General features: G+C 32.8%; 4 protein-coding genes across 4 annotated transcripts; 3 read left to right on the top strand and 1 right to left on the bottom strand.

The window, feature by feature from the left end:
• The first annotated feature begins 1,176 nt into the window (after window positions 1-1,176).
• On the top strand, window positions 1,177-4,868 carry LOC132750652 (gastrula zinc finger protein XlCGF8.2DB-like). Its single transcript, XM_060740662.1, has 2 exons — window positions 1,177-1,241; window positions 2,780-4,868. Exon 2 carries the CDS (start codon window positions 3,021-3,023, stop codon window positions 4,026-4,028), a length of 1,008 nt encoding a protein of 335 aa, XP_060596645.1. The 5' UTR covers window positions 1,177-1,241; window positions 2,780-3,020; the 3' UTR covers window positions 4,029-4,868.
• A 2,685-nt stretch (window positions 4,869-7,553) lies between these two features.
• Window positions 7,554-18,717, top strand: LOC132750650 (zinc finger protein 239-like). The gene is made up of 2 exons (XM_060740659.1): window positions 7,554-7,624; window positions 16,970-18,717. Exon 2 carries the CDS (start codon window positions 17,361-17,363, stop codon window positions 18,420-18,422), a length of 1,062 nt encoding a protein of 353 aa, XP_060596642.1. The 5' UTR covers window positions 7,554-7,624; window positions 16,970-17,360; the 3' UTR covers window positions 18,423-18,717.
• Window positions 7,808-11,404, top strand: LOC132750649 (uncharacterized). The gene is made up of 4 exons (XM_060740658.1): window positions 7,808-8,295; window positions 8,616-8,756; window positions 9,271-9,360; window positions 9,757-11,404. The coding sequence occupies exons 1-4, from the start codon at window positions 7,999-8,001 to the stop codon at window positions 10,894-10,896; spliced, it is 1,668 nt and encodes a 555-aa protein (XP_060596641.1). The 5' UTR covers window positions 7,808-7,998; the 3' UTR covers window positions 10,897-11,404.
• Window positions 11,427-13,663, bottom strand: LOC132750648 (uncharacterized). Its single transcript, XM_060740657.1, has 2 exons — window positions 13,368-13,663; window positions 11,427-13,029 (listed from the first exon to the last, which is right to left on the bottom strand). Exons 1-2 carry the CDS (start codon window positions 13,529-13,531, stop codon window positions 11,427-11,429), a joined length of 1,767 nt encoding a protein of 588 aa, XP_060596640.1. The 5' UTR covers window positions 13,532-13,663.
• Window positions 18,718-21,578: the final 2,861 nt, after the last annotated feature.

The raw sequence follows: 21,578 nt of genomic DNA, 5'->3' as shown, positions 1-21,578 counted from the left end.
TTATAAGGTATGTAAGTGAACAGCATGGATTCTGATCAGACTGCGCTGATGGGCAGGCTGGTCTGGATCCATGCTGGTTGCACTTTTTCCTAATTTGACAAAAACAATGTGCTAGAATTTGCCAAAATATTAAAGCCTAGGACCTTTTTCCCAATTTCTGGGAAAAGACCCCTCAGGTTGCAGCCACTAAAACAGTTTGCTGGGATATATATACCGTCTAAAGAAACTAAACCCATTATGTTGGTTTTGTCATGTTGCGGCTCATTTTTTTATTTATTTTATTTTATTTATTTTAATGCAAATTTATGTTGATAAGAATGAATACATGTATGTACAAAGTTCAATTATTGTATCTAGCGTTTTGCTCTGTATTTATTTTACAACAGTCATCGGGATGTGTTTGTTCTGTCGGTAGCATATAGCATTGCGTGCTCGTTTCCAGTGATGATTGTCTGAAAATGAGCCAAAACTAAATATGGAAATAATTAAGTATAATTATATATTCATATCTGCCAACATCTCAATACAAGATTTTATCAAAAATTAGTAATAAATATTTATTTACAGAAAAGTTACAGAACAACTGCATAATATTATTGAAAGGATGGGGAAATGAATAATTGTACCTACGGAAACAATGTTTTTAAATTGAAAAGTGAGAATGTATTCAAGCTAGCCTACACATGTATTATCCTTACTCCGGGTCTTTCAAATATTTGACAGGTTCTGTATCAAAATGAATAATCTGCCATGAAACAACGCAACGCAAAATGGTATTTAATTAAAGCTGTACATTTTAGTGAGATAAAATTATGTGATTTTTCTGTATGTGTGTCTGTTTGAGTGTATGTGCGTGCAACCAATTTTGCAAGACTGGTGTGGTTATTTGAACTATGTGGATCGAAGTACATTATTTAGTACAAGAAATATTTATTATGGAGTATAATAGTTTTTTTACATGCTGCACTTGTGTAATTCTAATTATCAGATTAGTGGATACAATAAGAATTTCACTACAGACTGTTTGTTAACAAAAGAGCACATGTCAATGTTTGTGTTAAATCTATTGTTATTCAATGAAAGGTCAGAGTAGGGATCTATCAAATTGACCAGCTTCACCAACATTTTATTTTTAGCAGTACGGGACGGACCAAGCAATATCGATTTTCATTGTACATGTTTCACTACAGTTAAAGCAGTATATACAACATGGCGGCGCTTACAAGTACACAAATGAACAGGTGAAATAATGAAACTATAGGATTTTACATATAATTTATATAGAACGGCATTTTTGAATTGTTAATGTTATATCATTGAACAGCGTTTTTGACTGCCTTTGCTGCATTTTCATCTGATCCCATGGTTCTCAGATAGGATCGGCTCGCCCGAGTTTAATGCTTTTAGTACTTTAAGTTATAACTGGGCGGGGCCTACTTCCTTTTGTGTCTGTGAGGGGCGTGTATTACATAAATAACATTGACAACGATATTATTCAAGACGTACAAAGCTGTCTTTGTTTACCAGAAAGCAGATTGTATACAAAATAACCAGTTAATTAATTAAGCTGCGTTTTCACCTGTTGGCAGGTGGGCCATGTTGATTATTATACTGCACTGTACTGTAATCTGTACAGAAGAGTCCATATAAGGATGGTAAAAAATCTAAAAAAAAAATCTCTTGATTTACTATTCAATAATATCTATGAAAATTTAGGGGGTGTGGTAACAGCATTACTTACAGATCGTTTTCATCCGATAAGTATTTGTGTATATGTATTGTTATTCCTCAATTCACGGATTTAAACTACAATTATTGTAATTAAGAATTAAATCCTTAAATAGATCTAGATAATTTCTTTACAAATAAGCATTTTTTGTACATTTCTTTTATATGCCATTTTATTTTAGTCAAATACTCAAATGAAGCAATAAGAATAGAATCTTTTGATCCTTATCCAGGCTAGGAATGATATGTATATCTCTGTGACAAGGTTTTTTCTTAAATTAGTTAAATTTGGGTCTCAAATGATTGAAGATCATAGAGTAGAAAATATGTGGGTGGTTCCTGAGAAAGTGATTTAGAAGCAACAATTAATGTGTAGAGGAGGAATGTAAGAGTACATTAGTATCATGGCGCCCTTGAAAGGGCCAAATATTCTTCAGATGAACTTGTTATTATTTGATTTTTGGAGGATGTCTTTCAGATAGTTTTTATACTGAATATATATACTAGTAAATATACTATTAACATAGCTTTTAAATAATGCTGAATCTGATGTATGAATTATTTCCTAAAATTGTATTGTCAGTACCTTATCATTAGAATTTGAGCCGCGTCACGACAAAACCAACGTAATGCGTTTGCGACCAGCATGGATCCAGACCAGCCTGCGCATCCGCGCAGTCTGATCAGGATCCATATGCTATTCGCTATCAGTTTCTGTACTTGTAATAGGATTTGTAAGTGAACAGCATGGATCCTGATCAGACTGCGCGGATGCGCAGGCTGGTCTGGATCCATGCTGGTCGCAAACCCATTATGTTGTTTTTGTCATGACACGGCTTTAGTTTTTAAAAATTCCCCCATACTCATTCAATTTGGTATAAAGGAAGTAAATTATTCTTATATCATGTAAAACTTTTGTTTTGAAATGATGTGAAAAGTGATGCAATTATTTTAGTAGTTTTTGTGTACGCATGTTAACAAAAAGTTTTTGACAGAAAAAAGACTTTAGCTATTAATACTTACAAAGTGTTTTTTTTTATCTATTTTATAGGAATGATCATATGCTACAAAGGAACAAAGGACATTTTAAAGGGTAACCTTGGCTAGCAGAAGAACAGTTGCAAAACATGTAGATTTGTGTTTTTAATTGAAGGAACCTAGCTATATGCAAATTCACACTTGGATATGTGGAATGTATGATAAATTATTTTCTCCAACCTGTTTACATAAGCCACACCAGTTCTATACACTTTTTGTGATACTCTTTTATTTTAGTATCACAAAACAGTGAAATGAAGTATAAATGTAATACTTGTGGGTATTCCTGTCTTCGGAAAGATAGCCTGAACAGTCACATGGTTAAACACACTGGAGAGAAGAAATTTAGTTGTAGATTGTGTGGTTCTTCATTTTCAAAAAGTGACGGTCTTAAACAACATAGGACAGTGCACACTGGTGAGAAAAACTTCACATGTGACATATGTCATCATTCATTTTCGCAAAAAATTACTCTAAAGACACACATGACAATACACACTGGTGAGAAAAACTTTAGATGTGAAGTATGTGATTGTTCATTTGCGCACTATTCAGGCCTTAAATGTCATTTGACAATACACACTGGTGAGAAGAATTACAGATGTGACTTGTGCCCGCTGTCATTTTCGCGAAAAGATAGTCTTAAATCGCATATGAAAGTACACACTGGTAAGAAAAACTTTAAATGTGAAATATGTAATCATCCATTTGCACACTTGACTAGTCTTAAAAGGCATTTAACAATACACACTGGTGTGAAACTCTATAAATGTGAGATTTGTTGTCGTTCTTTTACCTGTAGTTATACTCTGAAAAGACATAGGACTTTACACAGCGGTGAGAAGAATTATAAATGTGAGATTTGTGATCGTGCATTTGCATGGAAACACAGTCTTAAAGGACATATGACTATACACACTGGTGAGAGGAATCATAAATGTGACATATGTGGTTTTTCATTTGCACTGTTTAGTAGACTTAAAGCACACATGGCAAAAGTACACTCTGGTAATGAAACTTACAAATGTGAAATATGTGACCATGTAACTTTTAAAAAAAATAATCTTATAAAGCATATGAAAAAGCACTATGGTAAGAAGATTTTTAACTGTGAAATATGTCATAATTCATTTGCATATAGAAGTTATCTTAAAAAACATATGGCAGTTCACACTGGTGAGAAGACTTTTAAGTGTGATACATGTGATAGGTCATTTGTAGACAAAGGTAACCTTATAAAACACATTAAAACACACACATAGAAAACGTACATTACTTACAGAAATGTACCTACATACACAAAGTCTGAATGAATTATAGTGTGTCTTGTGTTTTAGATTTTATTAAGGTTGTGTAAATTATACAAACGGACAATAGCCCTCCCGTTCAAAAATGACAAGGCGGACAAAAGCCCTCCCATGAAAATGACAGGGCGGACAAAAACCCTCCCGTAAAAATGACAGTGCGGACAAAAGCCCTCCCGTGAAAATGTTCTGGCCGACAAAAGCCCTCCCGTGAAATTAACAAGATGGACAAAAGCTCCCCGAATTAAATATACATGTATATGTATGTTCAATATCTGCTATTTTCCAATGCACTCAACATATTAAAATTGTTACATAAATATTTGTAGTTTTTTCAATTGGCCTAAGTTTGTGTATGAGCTAGAACCACCTTTCATTCGGAATATACTTTTCTGAAATGTTTAACGAGGTAACTTTTACACGAATGTCGTTATAAACAAAGTCACATTTTAATCGTAACAAGGCGCATTATAAATGTCTTGGGCTTACAATTTTAATCTGTTAAGTGCATTGAAGAGAAAAAAATCATTCAACGTACTTACGTTTTGCCACAGGAGGGCTTTTGTCCGCCCTATTATTTTTACGGGATAGCTTCTGTCCGCCGATGACTTTCATGAGAGGGCTTTTGTCCGCCCTGTCATTTTCATGAGAGGGCTTAATTTTTTGTCCGCTCTGTCATTTCCATCCGCCTTTTCATTTTGGACGAGAGGACGTTTGTCCGGAAAGGCTTTTGTCCTCAACTCATGCTTTGTGTAATAATATGTGTTTGTAAAAATAAAAGATATGCATGTACACATGTACTTGCTTTTGTGGTTTTATTTTCCTAGACAAGACGTTACTTTACTTGATAGCTGCATTCATCCAGATGAGCCAAAATGTTTCATTTTAGAAAATCAAACTTGATAGAAAAGGGTACTAATGTTTCGAGAAAAGTAAAAAGAGATTCAAGTATTGATTTACATCAAATGTGCGAATAATACTTACTTTCGTAGTGTTTATCACCAAAATTATTTCAACTGCGTATTTACTAAGGTAGTAAGGTTTTTTTCCCTCCTTATTTTGGCCTAATTTGTATTGTGAATTTGGATTGTAAGTGCCGTTTACAATGTGTAAATTATTTTATGTGGAGTTGGTCATGGTTAGTTTGTGGTTTTTTTTCGGGTAGGTTAAACGTCGCACCACAGTTCTGACAGTGACTTTTGAGCTTTTAAGGTGAAGAAGGAAAAAATCTAACCTGGCTGGATAACTTCCTCATATGAGAGTCATGATTGGTGAATGAGATCTATATATACATGTATAAGCATGTATATTAGATGGTCAAAGGTCAAGACCAGTGTGACCTTAAACAAAAAATTGTCCAACCAATTAATGCATGTAGATAACTCTGTGACCAACAGTCATTAAATTAAATTGCTACATGATAAGTTTGATGGGTCAGGCGATCTTGTTTCATATTTTGGCCTAGTTTTATATTGTGTACGTGAATTTTAAGTACCGTTAAGAATAAAGACAGATTGTTGTTGTTTATTACGTAAAAGTCATGGTGTATCCCCTTTTATGCTATGCATGTGTCAATTGTTTATATAGAGATGAATAAAGGATTTAAAATGATGAGTTATTTAATACGTGTACAATTTTATTTTTGCTGACTATTCCGACAATGTCAGGCTGCTTAAAGAAAAGCAAAGCTGAAATTGAAAAATAACTTACATATCAAAACTAATAAAAGGAAGAAAACTTACAGTATGTCACTTCTATTCATTCAAATTACCAATCACCATGCAAATATCGTCTCTTTAATTTTTTGTTTCATTTTTACAGTCTGAAAAATACATTCCTTCAACATGCAAAACTGCTCTTGATGACATTTGGGAATATTTAAGTATCCTACGAGCAATAACTGCCGTATGCTTTATGAAAACTTGAAAAGCAATGGCAGCTTTCACTCGAAGAATATGTAAACAACCCAGCGTTTGTGAGGCTTCCAAGTTTTCCAATTTCCTACCCACTTTTTTGAATGTTTACACCCATCTGTCTACACTTATTTATTGTCTGTTACAATCCTGAAATAAGTTTTCTTTCTTTTAAAAGGTGTATGACTAACAAATCCAAATGATATCCCTCTGAATCAAACACAATTATTTTCCTCCAGTGAAATACACAACTTTAAAATTGGCGGCCGTTTACATTTAACAAAGCCAGGTCTAAAATAAATTCGCAATCAGTAACAGAAATATGGATGGATGGTTGGACTTTTTTCTCCTACTAGAATTGTTTGTTTTAATATTAAAACAAGCGATCAGACATATTTTTTAATAAAATGAATACTATCACTACCTTTTAACATTTTTTGAGGCTCTCAATGGGGAAAACAGATTTTATTATTAACGTAAATATTAAGGAAATTTCGTTTTAACCTGTTTTTTTAAGCATAAAATAAAAAGAAAATTTGTTTGTTTGTTGTGTAAGATGTAATTTTATTTCATCTCGTACGTGAACTTTAAAAACAGTATTCTCACGAGTGGCGTAGCCACTCGTGAGAATACTGTTTTTAAAGCCCACTCGATGAAATAAAATTTCATCTTACACACAAACAAACAAATATCCTCTGTATGTTTTTTCTCTGTCTTGTTTTTGTGTATATATATATATATTTAGATTATTGAATACATACAAGTTCGACTTGCACCTTTCTCTTCCATAACTTTATAGTCGCTGTTGATGCCGTTGTGGTGGTTTCGGTACGAATCGATTACTAGTATGTATAAATCATATTTAGTTGAGACATGACGTTTGACTCAATTAAAGAAATATATCATATGTATGCAATTTTCACCTATATAATTTGACAACAAATATTTAAATTGATTGGATATGATTTGAATGCGATTAAAGTACGTACAGTTTAATTAACAATAAAAAAATGATTATAATTGTAAAAAAAATTGATGTCCAGACTGCAATATAAAAATGTCTTTTTGTATAAACATTATAGTAAATTGTTTGCAAACGTGTCATTAAAACGTTTTTTTTTTAATTTTCTTCATTTATAGTGCAAAATATATTAAATCTAAATCGGGATAGGTTTAAATCGTTCCATGGTGTCTCATATATTCTAAAGTTACACTTTAGTTTATAGAATAATTGATGCATAATATATATTATATAAAATATCTATTCTGGTCCGAAACGTTCAGAATAATTAATGGTCCGAAGTGTCTAACACATGATCCTTAATGTCCACCACATGGTCAGAAATGTCCAAAAATCTGGTTCGAAGTGTCTAACGCATGATGCAAAGTGTCCAATACATGGTCCGAAATGTCCAAAAATCTGGTCCGAAATGTCCCTAAATATGGTCCGAAGTGTCCCAAAATCTGGTCCGAAATGTCTGGTTCGAAACGTCCATCGTCCCCTTCTGTACGAATCGATTATGTATGAATCATATTTAGTTTAGACATGATTGACTCCCTTTGAAAAATTTGCACCATTTGTAACGATTTGTTAAATGTTTTCGGGAGAAAAGTTTTTTAGTCTTAAATATTGGCAAAGAGGTTTGTTATGCAGAATTGTTGTCTATTTTATTGTCTTTTGATAACATTTGTCTATGAAGTATTGTATTGCAGTTTTTTGAACCAATTTGTTTGATGTTTTGGGTCTATTGACCTTTCGAAAACCTAGCTATAAGCTAAACACCAATTTCCGATTCAATCTTCCGATTTAGCTCTGTGGAATAGCCGTCGATCTGAAGCTAAGACTGTTCTAAAAATAGATTTTACCCAATAACCACTGCGTCACCTGTGCTAATTTTCGGACAAGAGATTAGCGAGTAAACATTACACATGTAGTTAACCATCGAATATTTACTTTGTTTACACGCAATAATTTAAGAAATTTCATACAATTATAAGAAGAAAACAAGTTGGAAATGGAATTTAGTGCGAAAAGAAAAGGGACAACAAAACACTGTGCTTATGGAACGTGCAATAGTGACTCGAGATACCCAGACAGGCCAGGAATGGAAAATGTTTTTTTCATAAGATTTCCGCAAAATAAAAGGGAGTCTGAGAAGTGCATTCGCTGGGCAAATGCATGTAGCCGGAGAGATTTTGATGCAAGTCGTGTGAGGAAAGACACATATATTTGCAGTTTACATTTTGTTGGTGGAAATGGCCCCTCGGAAGACCACCCAGATCCGTTGCCTGCAAATGCAACTAAATATGATGTAAGTAAATTGATTCATTATGACATCATAATGCATGTGAAATTTGTTTCTCTATAATAGCAAGCAGATTGAATCATTGATCATTGTATTTATGAACCATAATCTATAAACATGAATTCATTTAGAATGTCACAATATTTAATGTGTGGTGTTAATTTAAATTAATTAATAATTGTCATTATTATTTTAGTAGTCAAGCAATTCCACTTTGTCTTTCCATTATCCATTTTTAACAATACGATAAACAAGTACAGTACATGAACATGTACATTATAATAATGTCATGAAAAAAATATAAACATTGAAGTTTTGTTTTTCAGATTGCTCGTATTTCAAAGACTCCTCGGAGGAAAATTTTACGAAATATACAAACTACTTCACAGAATACATGCATGAAGAGAAAATTAAACAAGGTGGACCATTTTGAAGCTGCAGAGATACTTTTATCTTTAAGTAATCAGGTTAGTGTGGTTTATATTTCACTTGAGAAGTTGAGTGTTGTTTGATTTTTCTGGTCCTTTGGGATCATTGATGCCAGCACTATTAAATGTCTAGAATTGAGTACTGCTCAAGCCGGTGCTAGGGGGCGTGAGGGATGTTGCACTTATTCAGTATCCCTCATGTACAGACTCAATCAAACCGAGTCTGCAATTCTCTTGTAATTTTGTTGTGATTAATGTTTCTGAGGGATCACTTTGTTTCCAGATTTTTATATTTCTATAGATAATAGAGCAGTGTATGTTGTGGAAACAATGTTATTATTATTCTAAGGTATAAATGTATATTATATTTTGTCCATGGTGACAGTGGTTACAGTAAAGAATATTCTTCCAGTATCTAAAATTAAGATTTACATCTAGATTTTCTATTGTAATTTCTGAATATGTGCTTGTGTAAGTTGCATAAATACAAAATATCATTTATCATATTTCTTTTTTAGATTATTATTAACATGAAAATTATTGTCTTATTCAGGAGGAAAAAGAGAACAAACATCAGGAGTTAGCACCTGTTAACAAACGGCATTGCGTTAATGGGATTCAAACAGCTGAAAGAAGTTCCGAGGTAATTTTCTGTTTAATTTATACTTTTTTAGTCATTATAAATTGAAAGATTTCTTTTTAAATTTTGTGTACTGGCAGAATTTAGAAAAGATTAGTCCGGCAACACACCAGTGAAAATATGGAAATATGTTTTACTTCAGTGAAAATACGGAAATCGAAAATATGCATTTTATTTCATCAATATTTCTCAATAATTCATATATATAAATAAGTAAATAATAAAAGAAAATATTCGTGACTGTAAATTCTGTGAAATTCTTAATTACTTATTATCATTATTATTATTTTTATTTTTAGTGTGCTGTGCAATATAATAATCAAGCTTTTTTGTAAATGATACATGCAAATAGTGGCTTAAATGACAACAATTCTCTAATGACAACGATTTTCTTTTCAGGCAGAAAATATCTTGTTTACTGCAAGCAAAATGCAAGAGGCGTGCACTCAGACAACACCTGTAGCTTCAGCAGAAATTTCATTAAAAATACAAAACAAGATATTAGAAAATGAAAACAGAATTCTGAAGGTTCAGTTAGAATCTATGGATTGTAGGAAAACAACAGTGAACAAAAATTTGTTTGATGAGTCGCAACCCCTCTCTGATAAAGGTAGCCATGGTAACAATGATAAAAACAGTAGATTTTTCTCCACGTATGACATTGAAAATGATGACAAAAAATGTAAATTTTTCACCGGTCTAACATGGCTAAGATTTATTCAATTGTTCAACTTTTTGTCACCAGCTGTTAATCATATACAGTATTGGAACAGAACAGCACAAGCTGAATTTTGTGTAAAACCAAAAGATGCTCTTTTGTTGTCTTTAATGCGACTTCGAGGAGGTTTTACTCAAAAAGACTTGGCATATAGATTTGGAGTTGGGGAGTCTACTGTTTCCAAAGTTGTGTTGACCTGGATACAGTTTATCTATAGACAGTTTATCCCTCTAAAGCAACTTATGTTTTGTGAAAGGAGTAATATACAGGAAAATGTTCCATTCTGCTTTAAAAAGTACAAAAACATCAGATGTGTAATAGACTGTACTGAATTTTTTTGTCAACGGCCAGGAAATTTTCATCGACAAGGCAATTTATACTCCAGCTACAAATCACATACAACATACAAGGTTCTTGTTGCTGTTGCGCCAAATGGAGCAATTGTTTTTACAAGCGATGTATTTGAGGGTTCGATCTCCGATCGTGACATTGTAGTTGAAAGTGGTTTTTTGGACTTCTTAAATCCCGGAGACACTGTAATGGCGGATAGGGGCTTTAACATTAAAGATTTGTTAAATGAACGAAAGGTGGATTTAATTATTCCTCCTTTTCTAGCAGGAAGAAAGTCGTTCTCTCCCCAGGAAGAGGCATTGACAAAAGACATTGCTAAACATCGTATCCATGTAGAGCGTGCAATAGAACGTATTAAAAAGTTTAAATTGCTTCAAAAAGTTATACCGCTGTCATTACAGCCTGTTCTTACACAAATTGTTTTTGTTGTAGGTTGTTTAGTGAACTTTCAGGAACCAATAGTGAAGTGATAATTTTAACAAGTGTGACAGATATTATTAAGCTATTATTGAGTTATAACATTACACAAATGTTGAAATTGTAGATGTATGCTCCAAAGCAATACTCTTTAAAAGGGTCTGGATAATTTTTAGATCTGTATCATGAATCAGTAGAAATAATTCTAAGCAAAATTCAAAGACAAACATTATGTTTCTTACTGTTTTAATCACATGTACAATATAGTTGCCAATGGTAAATACATATGTGAGAAACAATTAAGAAGTTATTTAGATATTTTCAACTTATATAGTTAATTTACAGTTTCATACAAATGAAAATTTTATGATGTCAAACGTAAAGTGTACAAGTATTAATATGCAAAAATGTTATAACATCACATATATAACATAAATATGAAGTTTGATTGAAATCTGCTTCTTGGGATTTTCCATACAAACATGAATTGTTTTACTAATCAGAGACTGTGTTATGTAATAATATTGTTTATAAATGACAATAAAAATTATCCTTAATTCATGTTTCTTGTGTCAGTTACTGTCTACAGATACTTTGGTAGCAGTCTACGTGGTATTCTCATTTCAAAATACTCTGGTGCCAGCCAATGCGAATGAAATTGTATCATTTTTTCCTTTAGGTTTGACCAAAATTCTGGATTAAATTGCACTCGAACTACAAGGAAGTTGTCTTCGCCTCCCCATATAAACAAATCACACCAATTTCTTTCTAAAATGCCTAACTGAGCTTGTATTTGATAATAATATGCATGATTGTCTTTAAGAGCATTTTTACCATCCTGATTATAGATGCAGAAATTTTTCAACTGAGACTTCGAGAGTACAGTTTCATAATTCTGCACTAACTTATTTTGCAAAATAGCTGGACATTTGATTTCAAGGAGTCCATCTGCATATTCATTGTTACAGTGATTGATTAGCCCATCTGGACTGGCACCTAATTGCGGGAAATTCGGATTAACCCAAAACCCAGTTTTTTTAACACAAATTTCTGAATTAGATTCTGACGCATATCTTACATAGTTATCAAAAGCATTTCCTTCATTTTCCACACCATAACACATAGACTTTGTCTGACTTCCCTGTCCCCATAGCTTAATCTTTAGAATATTGTAAACTACACTTTCAGATTTTGCACAACTTATTCGTTTACTTTCTGAAGCTGTTACCCTAATGCGTCTTTCTGAGAACCACTCTTCTGATCCTTGTTTTGAAATGTGTTCACTTAAACGGTCTACATTTAAACTGTCAATCATTGCTGCCACATTCTCTTTGAGGTTTTGCTCTTCATTTAAGTTGAGGGCATAGTCTTCATATTCTCTAAATAAAACTGTTTCCCACATGCATTTGCTTTCATTTCCACTTTCAATGTGACCTAGGAAATCACTGAGTGTTTGAAGAGGGCTTCTTTGTGGAAAAAGTGGTGTTGGATCAAAGTCAATTATACTGTCTACCTTTTTTTTCTTCAAACTAGGGTATTCTGCCTTGAAAATATTTTGGGGATTGCGCTTTTTCTTTCTGCCTGTGTTCCACCCACACTGTTTTGAAGTGCATGACAATGGCTCACAACCAAACTTATCAATGTAGTCATTGAGAGCATACAGAAGACCAGTTACATGTGCACAACGACCCATCGCACTTGCTGGACAAGTGCATGAAGCATCTTTAACAAATCCGCTCACTTTGCTGATTTGCACAAGAACAGAATAGTCTGTGTCAATAGTGTAAGAGGCCATGACTTTTGCTTTAATAAAATAACTATCACCTTTAATACAATCTTGCATTGCTTGCACATGTCCACTTCTGAAATACTCCAGCCCCTTTTTCAGTGGCTTAGAAGTATGTAGATCCTCAATATCATTCTCACAATTTTCAGTTCCTGTGGATTCTATTTGTCCAATGAATTGCACTGACTCCACAATGTGGTGGTGTATGTGTCCTTGATTAAAGTGTTTTGGCAGCAACACTGACGGGAAAATGTTCCATCCAGTAATAGGGGGAATACTCCCATTCACTTGACTTGGATTTTCTTGTTTCAGTTTCTCCAATTTTATATCGTACCATTTCCCACCATCTACATTTAAAGATATGTCACCATCTCTTCTAGCCTCTATACACATCTTTACCCTGTAAATAAAAAATATCATTAGAGAAATACAACATTATTTGCCGATTATTTTAAGCGTGAGACATATCCCAGGGACATAAAATACGAATGACTTCAATCTATTTTATTGTCTACTGTATACAAGTATGTTAAATAAACATGCATGCAGTATAAAGTAAATTAAATCATTAAGCAGCTATTTGAAGTAGAATGTCACTTGAAATCATACATAAATAATCTTCACCATTTCAAATTTTGATAGATGTACAAATAACTGAAGTGAAACAAAAAATTTCCCAATCGCTGGCATTTTTATAAAACAGACATGCAGTGAAAGTATTGACTCGAAAGTAATTACCTTTTCACTAGATCATCTTTGTTTCCAGATGTTTTTAAATCCCTACAATATAACCATCGTCGCAGTTGAACATTAGAATGTTTTTCAATCATGCTGTACGCAAATTTAGCTCCAGGAACATCATTTTCATTGAGAGAAACGTGAATAAAAGTATTCGTGGCCATTATCTTGTATAATCTACATGTAGAATAAACCAGATTCCTTGTCCGAAACTTATCGATGTGTGGCTATTTTTAGAACAGGTCTCTTATCAGTGACGTATACGATGCTGATCTCAGATCGTTCCCTATTACACCCAATGAAGTTCATATCCCTATCATGTGATATTTCCATTTTTCTATCATTATTTTACCGTTTATCATATTTATGGTGGAAAAATTTGATGTGTATGAAAATTATTATTGTTCCTGTTCTAGGCTATCTATCGCAAATTTTCCAAAAAATATGTAGAATTAAGGTGATTCCGCTTTGTCAGCCATGTTTGTATTCACTAAAGTCTGTCCAAAGTTAAAGTAGGCCAAACTTCATATCACAACAAAGCTCACATTGTTATGTGATGAACCATTTGCAAGTACACTTCCAGTTCTATGTTTTAAAGGCTATTTTAAACAAAAATATAAATGATAACAATAAGAAAATTTACCTTGAATGGGCTAAATTTCTGAAGACCAAAAACATCCTTTTGCAAAGTTTAATGCGCATTTCGTGAATGGCAAAATCCTTTTTAAAGTCTGTTTTAGTGCCTACAAAAGCTATTTTTTGCAGCAAAAACAAAAATCTTTCAAAACTTAACTCCAAATAAATCTTTATCTCATGTCCTTCTCCATTTTTTTTGTAAAAAAGTAGTGCAAGAAAACAATCATCATTTATAGCCTTATAAACTACAATTAAAATGAAAACACAATCAAACTTAAAAATCTAATCTTTTTATGTGAAACAGTGAAGTGGTAAATGATGTTTATTTTCATGGTACTACTTTTTTAACACATGTCATGGTAGCCATGTTTTATCAAGGTCAGATAAACTTCTTTCCTAAGATTTATGTTTTTTAAAGTTTTTTGTACTTTTAGACTTTGTGAAAACAAACATGGCTGACAAAGCGGAATCACCTTAAAACAGTCGTTGTTGCATCTGCCATAATAGATATTTTCTGCAGAAACTGTAGAATTCAGGGGTCAATAAGGTTCTGAGGAGATTGAAACATTCGTTTTACTCAAAATTGTTGATATTGTACTTCTTTTATTTTTGGCACATGACCACCATATTTTTAGGTAACAACATTACGTTACAAAACACTAAATCAATTATAAATTATAATAAAAAATAAAAATAAAATAATCAAAAAGTTTCTGTTATGTATTATAATTTATAATACCTAACAGAAACTTTTTGATTATTTTATTTTTTTTGTATTGAATTATTCATATAGTGATATTTAATTATTTTCTTACAAAGAAATAATTGTTTTATTACACTTTAGTTAAATACAAAAAAAATCCAAAAACATACAGATTGTTACTATATGCCCTTTAGGTGGATTCCCAAGAGTAGTACATGTACATTTATTAGCTCATTTTTTTTTTTTAAGTAGAGGTTTTGCTATAGTCGCGGCGGCGTTGCCGTTGCCGTCCGCAAACTTGTACCTTGATCATAACTTTTTTTATTTCTTGGTGTATTGCCTTCATACTTGGCCACAACAACCCTTGGGACAAAACCTTTCAGTAGGCCACACCAACCTTGACCTTCATCTATAAATGACCTTGACCTTCAAGTTAAAAAGTCCAAATTTTGCTTGTTCATGCTGTTATTGGCTGTAACTTTGTTATTTTTGAATGGATTGTCTTCAAACTTGAACATCATAATCTTCAAGGATATCCCTCAGACCTTGACCTTCATTCATAAATGACCTTGACTTTGAAGGTCAAATTATAGAAATTTTAATTTTTTGGCTATTTTTGGCTGTAACTTTGTTATTTTTGAATGGATTGTCTTGAAACTTGAACATAATAATCGTCAAGGATAACCCTTATAAATAACCAGACAGACCTTGACCTTCACTCATAAATGACCTTGACCTTTTCATTGATTTTGCTGTAACTTGCTTTTACTTTGCTATTATTGAAGGGATCAACTTCATATTATAACAGAACATACTTAAGGACAAGACCTTGTCACCACCATATGTTCCAAGCACGTGACACCACCAGCACATGACTTCACCACGTGACTTCACCACGTGACTTCACCACGTGACTCCACCACCATGTAACGCCACCACGTGACACCACCACGTGACTCCACCAACCACGTGACACCACCACGTGACTCCACCACGTGACTTCATCATGTGACTCCACCGCGTGGCTTCATCACTTGACTCCACCAACCACGTGACTCCACCATGTGACACACCCACTTGACTCCACCACGTGACACCACCACATGACTCCACCACCTGACTTCATCACGTGACTCCACCAAGTGACACCATGTGCATCTATTTTTAGAATTTTCTATTTATAGAATTGCGTGTTTCTATTTATAGAATTGCGTGATTCTATTTTTATATATATATATATATATATATATATATAATAGTATATTTATATATACAAAATATATAGACAAAACTAATGTGACGAAATAGACCGATTAATTTCATAAAAAGGAAACGTTAAGATTTTGTTCAAACATTCCTTTGTTTGCTTTTAGAGAAAGTAAAAAGTCGAGCATTGCCCCCGCCCGGCGGTGGCTTTTGTTATGAATGATATAAAAGATAACTCTTTATTTGACTTATAAGAATCACCATCATTTGGTAAGGATTGTTACTATTTATTATTACACAAAAAATACAAATGTATGAGATTTTTTGTGAAAACACACTATTTAAGCTTCATGGTGCATTAGTAATCATCTCATGAGAAAGATTAAATTTGTATTAAAACATCTATTACAATGCAGATTTATATCAGTTAATTATGACTGCTACTTATAGCCATGTTTGTTGTTTTAATATTGATGTATGGATGATAAGAAGGCAGAGTTTCTCATGCAAACAGAAATTGAACTACCAATTTAGCCACAATGAGGTTTCAGATTTTATGCTTTGGTTGTGTTGACACCAAAATAAGGCCACATTTAAAAAAGTCTTTGTTTGCTGTCTCCCGACCCTCCTTTTTAGAGTTGGGTAGGTAGGTAGGGATTTTTTTTTTTTTTTTTTTTTGGAAATACATAAATGTTTTTTTGGTTTGATTCTGTCTGTTGGAAAAAACGATTTGATATATTTTGCATGTGAATAAACATTTTAAAATTGATATATCTTACTTTTTATTTAAGTTTGTAGATCTTCCAATTAGTCAATACAAGAAGTATAGTTCTTTTTAATAAAAATACATGTAACAAAAGCAAATTTCGAACATTTACCCAACATGTGAGAGGATGACTAAAACACTCAAATATACGTGGATGACTGGAACACTCAAATATATTATGCAAAATAACTACTGAACAACAAAAGACATCATTATACATCAACAATTTAAAGCTCTAGAGTTGATATGAAAACTAATTTATTAATAAATGTTTCTTTCTTTTTTAAACAGTGACAACCACTTGGTACTGGCAGAAAGCAACAACAAAAACACTGTTAAGCAGAGGTACAGATACAATATGTGTGTGTGAAGAAATATGTTGTGATTTGTAGAAGCATGTGCGAAACCAGTCTTGTAAGAAAACTATTGCTTTGGAACATGTGATCATTTATTTTCCTTCGTAATTTTCTTATTGTACTGAAACATCATTTTTACAAACCAGTGACTTTAAGTTTGGTTTGTGAATATTCCTGTATTGGAAAATGCGAACTCACAGTTATGAAGATATTATTTTATCAATCATTGTAGAAAATTAGTAACCTCAAAATACACTTGTCAATACTATGTGTCAGTGTGTTTTAAATCATTTTCTTGTAGATTAAATCTTTAAGTATATATAACAATGTTGACTACTGATGAAAATTTCAGATGCAAAATATGTGATTCCTTACTTGCGGATAGCAGTAGTCTTAAAACACATTTGACAATTCACACTGGTAAAAGGAATTATGAAAATGCAATATGCTACCGTTCATTTTCGCAAAGCAGGCATCCTAAAACACAAAGAACAATACACATTGATGATATGAATCATGAATGTGAAATATGTGTACACAAATGTCATCTTAAAAATCACATGAAAAAATACACTGGTGAAAAGAATTATGAATGTGAAATGTGTGAATATTCCACTTTGCACAGAAGTAGTCTTAAAATGCACATAAGAGTACATACTGGTGAGAAGAATTATAAATGTGAACTTTGTCACCGTTCATTTTCACAAAGTGGTTATCTTAAAACACATATGACAATACACACTGGTGAGAGAAATTATCAATGTGAAATATGTCACCGTTCATTTTCTCATAGCAGTAATCTTAAAAAACATATGACAATACAGACTGGTGAGAAGAATCATGAATATAAAATATGCCAGTGTTCATTTTCTCAGAGGGATTCTCTTCAACAACATATGACAATACACACTGGTGAGAAGAATCATGAATGTGAAATATGCCATCGTTTATTTTCTCAGAGGGCTTCTCTTAAACAACATATGACAATACACACTGGTGAGAAGAATCATAAATGTGAAATATGCCATAATTCATTTTCTCGAAGTGGAGATCTTAAAAAACATATGACAATACACACTGGTGAAAAGAATCATGAATGTGAAATCTGTCATAAATCATTTTCTCGGAGCAGTAATCTTAAAAAACATATGACTATACACACTGACGTTAAGGATAGATCTTTTAAGGGTCGTCAAAGCCGATATAGGCATATGAATATCCATACTAATAAAATTATATATAAATGCAAATATTGCATCTTCAAGTGCTCCAACAGTTGTGAGATAAAACAACATACGAGAAGGCACAAAAAAGAGAAACTTTATAAATGTGATAAATCATTTTTAAAGAAAAAAGATCTTGAATCGCACGTTGAGATGCACATTTAAGTAGACAAAAATATATGCAAACCGTTTTAGCACTATATCTATCATGCATATCGTATGAAATGCTATTAACTCTGGTATACTGCTGAGACCGGAAGACATAATGACACAGCAAAAAAAAGAAGGAAAAAAACAGGTTACACAAATTATGTTCAGTACTAAAAACTGTTGAATTTGAATTTAACATTCTTCTGTTTTGTGTTAGGTTTGAAGATTTACCATATAGATAATTAGGGGCGATTTCTTGCATACAAATGTAAATATTACTTTATATACTGTGTATACTTTTTTTAACCTCTCTTATTGTGTCACAATTTCCTCGTCTTTCCATTTGTATTAGTTAATAGTATGACTTGTTTTTGTGTTTGTTTGATTGGGTTTTACGTCACACCAACAAAGTATATAGGTCATATCGCGACGTTCCAGCTTCACTGATTAAGGCATAGGAACTCTGGAACAGGACCACATATTGCGGTGCATAAATCCGAATCCTTACCGGCTTTACATATTGTTTGTCCGACCTTTGAATATATTTTCATATTATGCGAGCGGGTGGTCTTTAATTATCTAATGTCAATTTAATATAATCTGCTAATTTAAAAATCAGTCAATTTTACGGTATATTGAAAAAAGAAAAGGAGTGACATCCGCCATTTACCGCAACATTCGGCGTAAGTTATCCCCCTTGATATGCTTGATTTTTGTTTTAATTTTTCTATTACTCTCTTTATGTCACTCAATACATGGAAAACTTTCACATTTTCTAGTAACGAATACCAGATGAGTGCCTAAAATGTTTATCTATGGATCATGTTTTAATATTCATTTTTTCAGTTAGGCAAAATCAGTTGGACCATATTACTGAAGTGTCTGTTTTCTCCATGTTTACAAATCAAAACACGAATACGCCCGTTATAATGCCGCCTATACATGTCAACACGTGTAATCAATAAACCGTGAACGTTATATCCGGCTGATACCTGATAGTTGACAAAAATAACGGGAACAAAATTCTGAAAAATAGTAATCAATTGTAGCCAAAGGGGAAAAACTCATGCCGAAAACGTTGCGGCGAATGGCGGATGGCACTCCTTGTCTTTTTTATAATACCGTAAAAATTGACCAGTTTTAAAAGAGACGAATTGGATTCAATTGATAATATATTTTTGAGGCCATATACTCGGATAATACTTTAAGATATTTAGATGTAGCAGAAACGTTTTTAAAAACCGTTACACGATCGAAAATATGCGCCGCAATCTGCGGTCCCGGTCTCGAGTTCCTATGTGATTAAGGAAGACCTCAGGTGCCCTTCCGTGCATTATTTCAGGCGCGAACGGGCACCTGAGTCGAACCACCGACGTTCCGTAAGGTAGCTTGATAGCTTCCTCACATTAAAGTATCCAAAGTCCCTGTTGGGATTCGAACCCACAGCGGTGAGGGGCAAGTGGTTTGAAGTTAACGACTTTAACCACGGAAGTATAATTTGTAAACCAAAGATGAGTACCTATACAGTGTGGTTTGTATACTAAAGATAGTACCTATTCAATTATCTGTTTTTAGCTCGACTTTTCTATGAAAAGGGGAGCTATCCTACTCGCCCCGGCGTCGGCGTCGGCGTCGGCGTTGGCGTCACACCTTGGTTAAGTTTTTCGTACCACCCCACTTTATTTCAGAAGTATTACAAGTATGGCTTTGAAACTTACCATACTTGTTCACCATCATAACCTCCATCTACAGACAAGAGTACATAACTCTGTCAAGGTTTTTGACAGAATTATTGCCCTTTTTTGACTTAGAAAGTGTATTGAGCTTGGTTAAGTTTTTTGTACCACCTCACTTTATTTCAAAACCATTGGAGGTATTGCTTTGAAACTGACCATACTTGTTTACCATCACGACCTTCATCAACAGACAAGAGGACATAACTCTGTCAAGGTTTTTGACAGAATTATGCCCCTTTTTGACTTAGAAAATACATTGAATATGGGTAAAATCCACTTATTGCCTTAACCCTTTGAGATATTGCTTTGAAACTTTTAATGCTATTTCACATCATTACCCCCATCTGTACGCAAGATTATTATTATGCTGATTGTACAAAAATATACTGCTTCCTTGGCATAGATTTCTTGAAAAATTATGTTATTATGTCATTTACCAAGGTGTTCTGAGTGACGTAAAAATACCTTATTCTCTCAAAGTGGGTTTAATACTATTAAATTTATTTAAGGCTCAACTCAGTTTTTTTTTCTTTCTTACCAGCCCTCTTTTGACTTAAACATTTCAAACTTTGCTGCAGTGTTCAAGGGTATCACACAATTCAGTAAAATAATTCTTCACTAAATATCTTAATGCTCATGGCCATTGTTCACTTTAAAAATACAGAGATTCTTGTATTGCCTTTTACTGCAAAAACTTTTTTTATTGGCAAGCAATAAAAAAGTCGAGCGCGCTGTCTTACGGACAGCTCTTGTTCCACATCTATTCATATGAACACCATGGACAGTAACTGTATCTATAATTGTATTTATCATGGTTAACACATGTTCAAAATATGTAATATTCATTATCATGCATTTACTGGGGTCCAAAATATGTAATTTTTATAATCATGGTTTTACTTGTCTCCAAAATATAAATCTTTATTCTCACGGTTTACTCTTGTCCTAAATATGTAATTAATTGTTTTTATCATGGTTTTACTAGAATTCAAAATATGTAATTGTTGTTATCATGCTTTTCTCATGTTTTAAATATGCATTATTTTGTCTTACGCTGCGCTAATACTACATGTATTGAGGATGAACATTGTATGTAAATTAATGTGTTAAAGCCAAAAAAACATTGAGTTGATTATATAAGTTGTATATGTGTGTTATTTACACATAAAGATAATTATATAAACAACATATTAGTATCCATGTCTGTGAAATAACCCTTGAATTTTTCACTATAACTGTAAAGTTTAAAAATAAATGTATTATCATGTTCTGATAATAATATTTATATAATTTAAAGAGTGTATTAATTCCTTCTATTCAAAATTAGATAATAGTAGAATTCATACCTAAGACATCCCTGGATTTTTAAGACCACCCCTCTATTAAGACCATTTTTAAAGAACTGAATTTTCTGTTCTTTATTTAAATGGTAACA

The sequence above is a fragment of the Ruditapes philippinarum genome, unplaced genomic scaffold, assembly GCF_026571515.1.
Source record: "Ruditapes philippinarum isolate M1 unplaced genomic scaffold, ASM2657151v2 ctg8366_1_1_1_1, whole genome shotgun sequence".
NCBI classification, from domain to species: Eukaryota; Metazoa; Mollusca; class Bivalvia; order Venerida; family Veneridae; genus Ruditapes; species Ruditapes philippinarum.
This window is presented reverse-complemented; position numbering and strand designations above follow the sequence as displayed.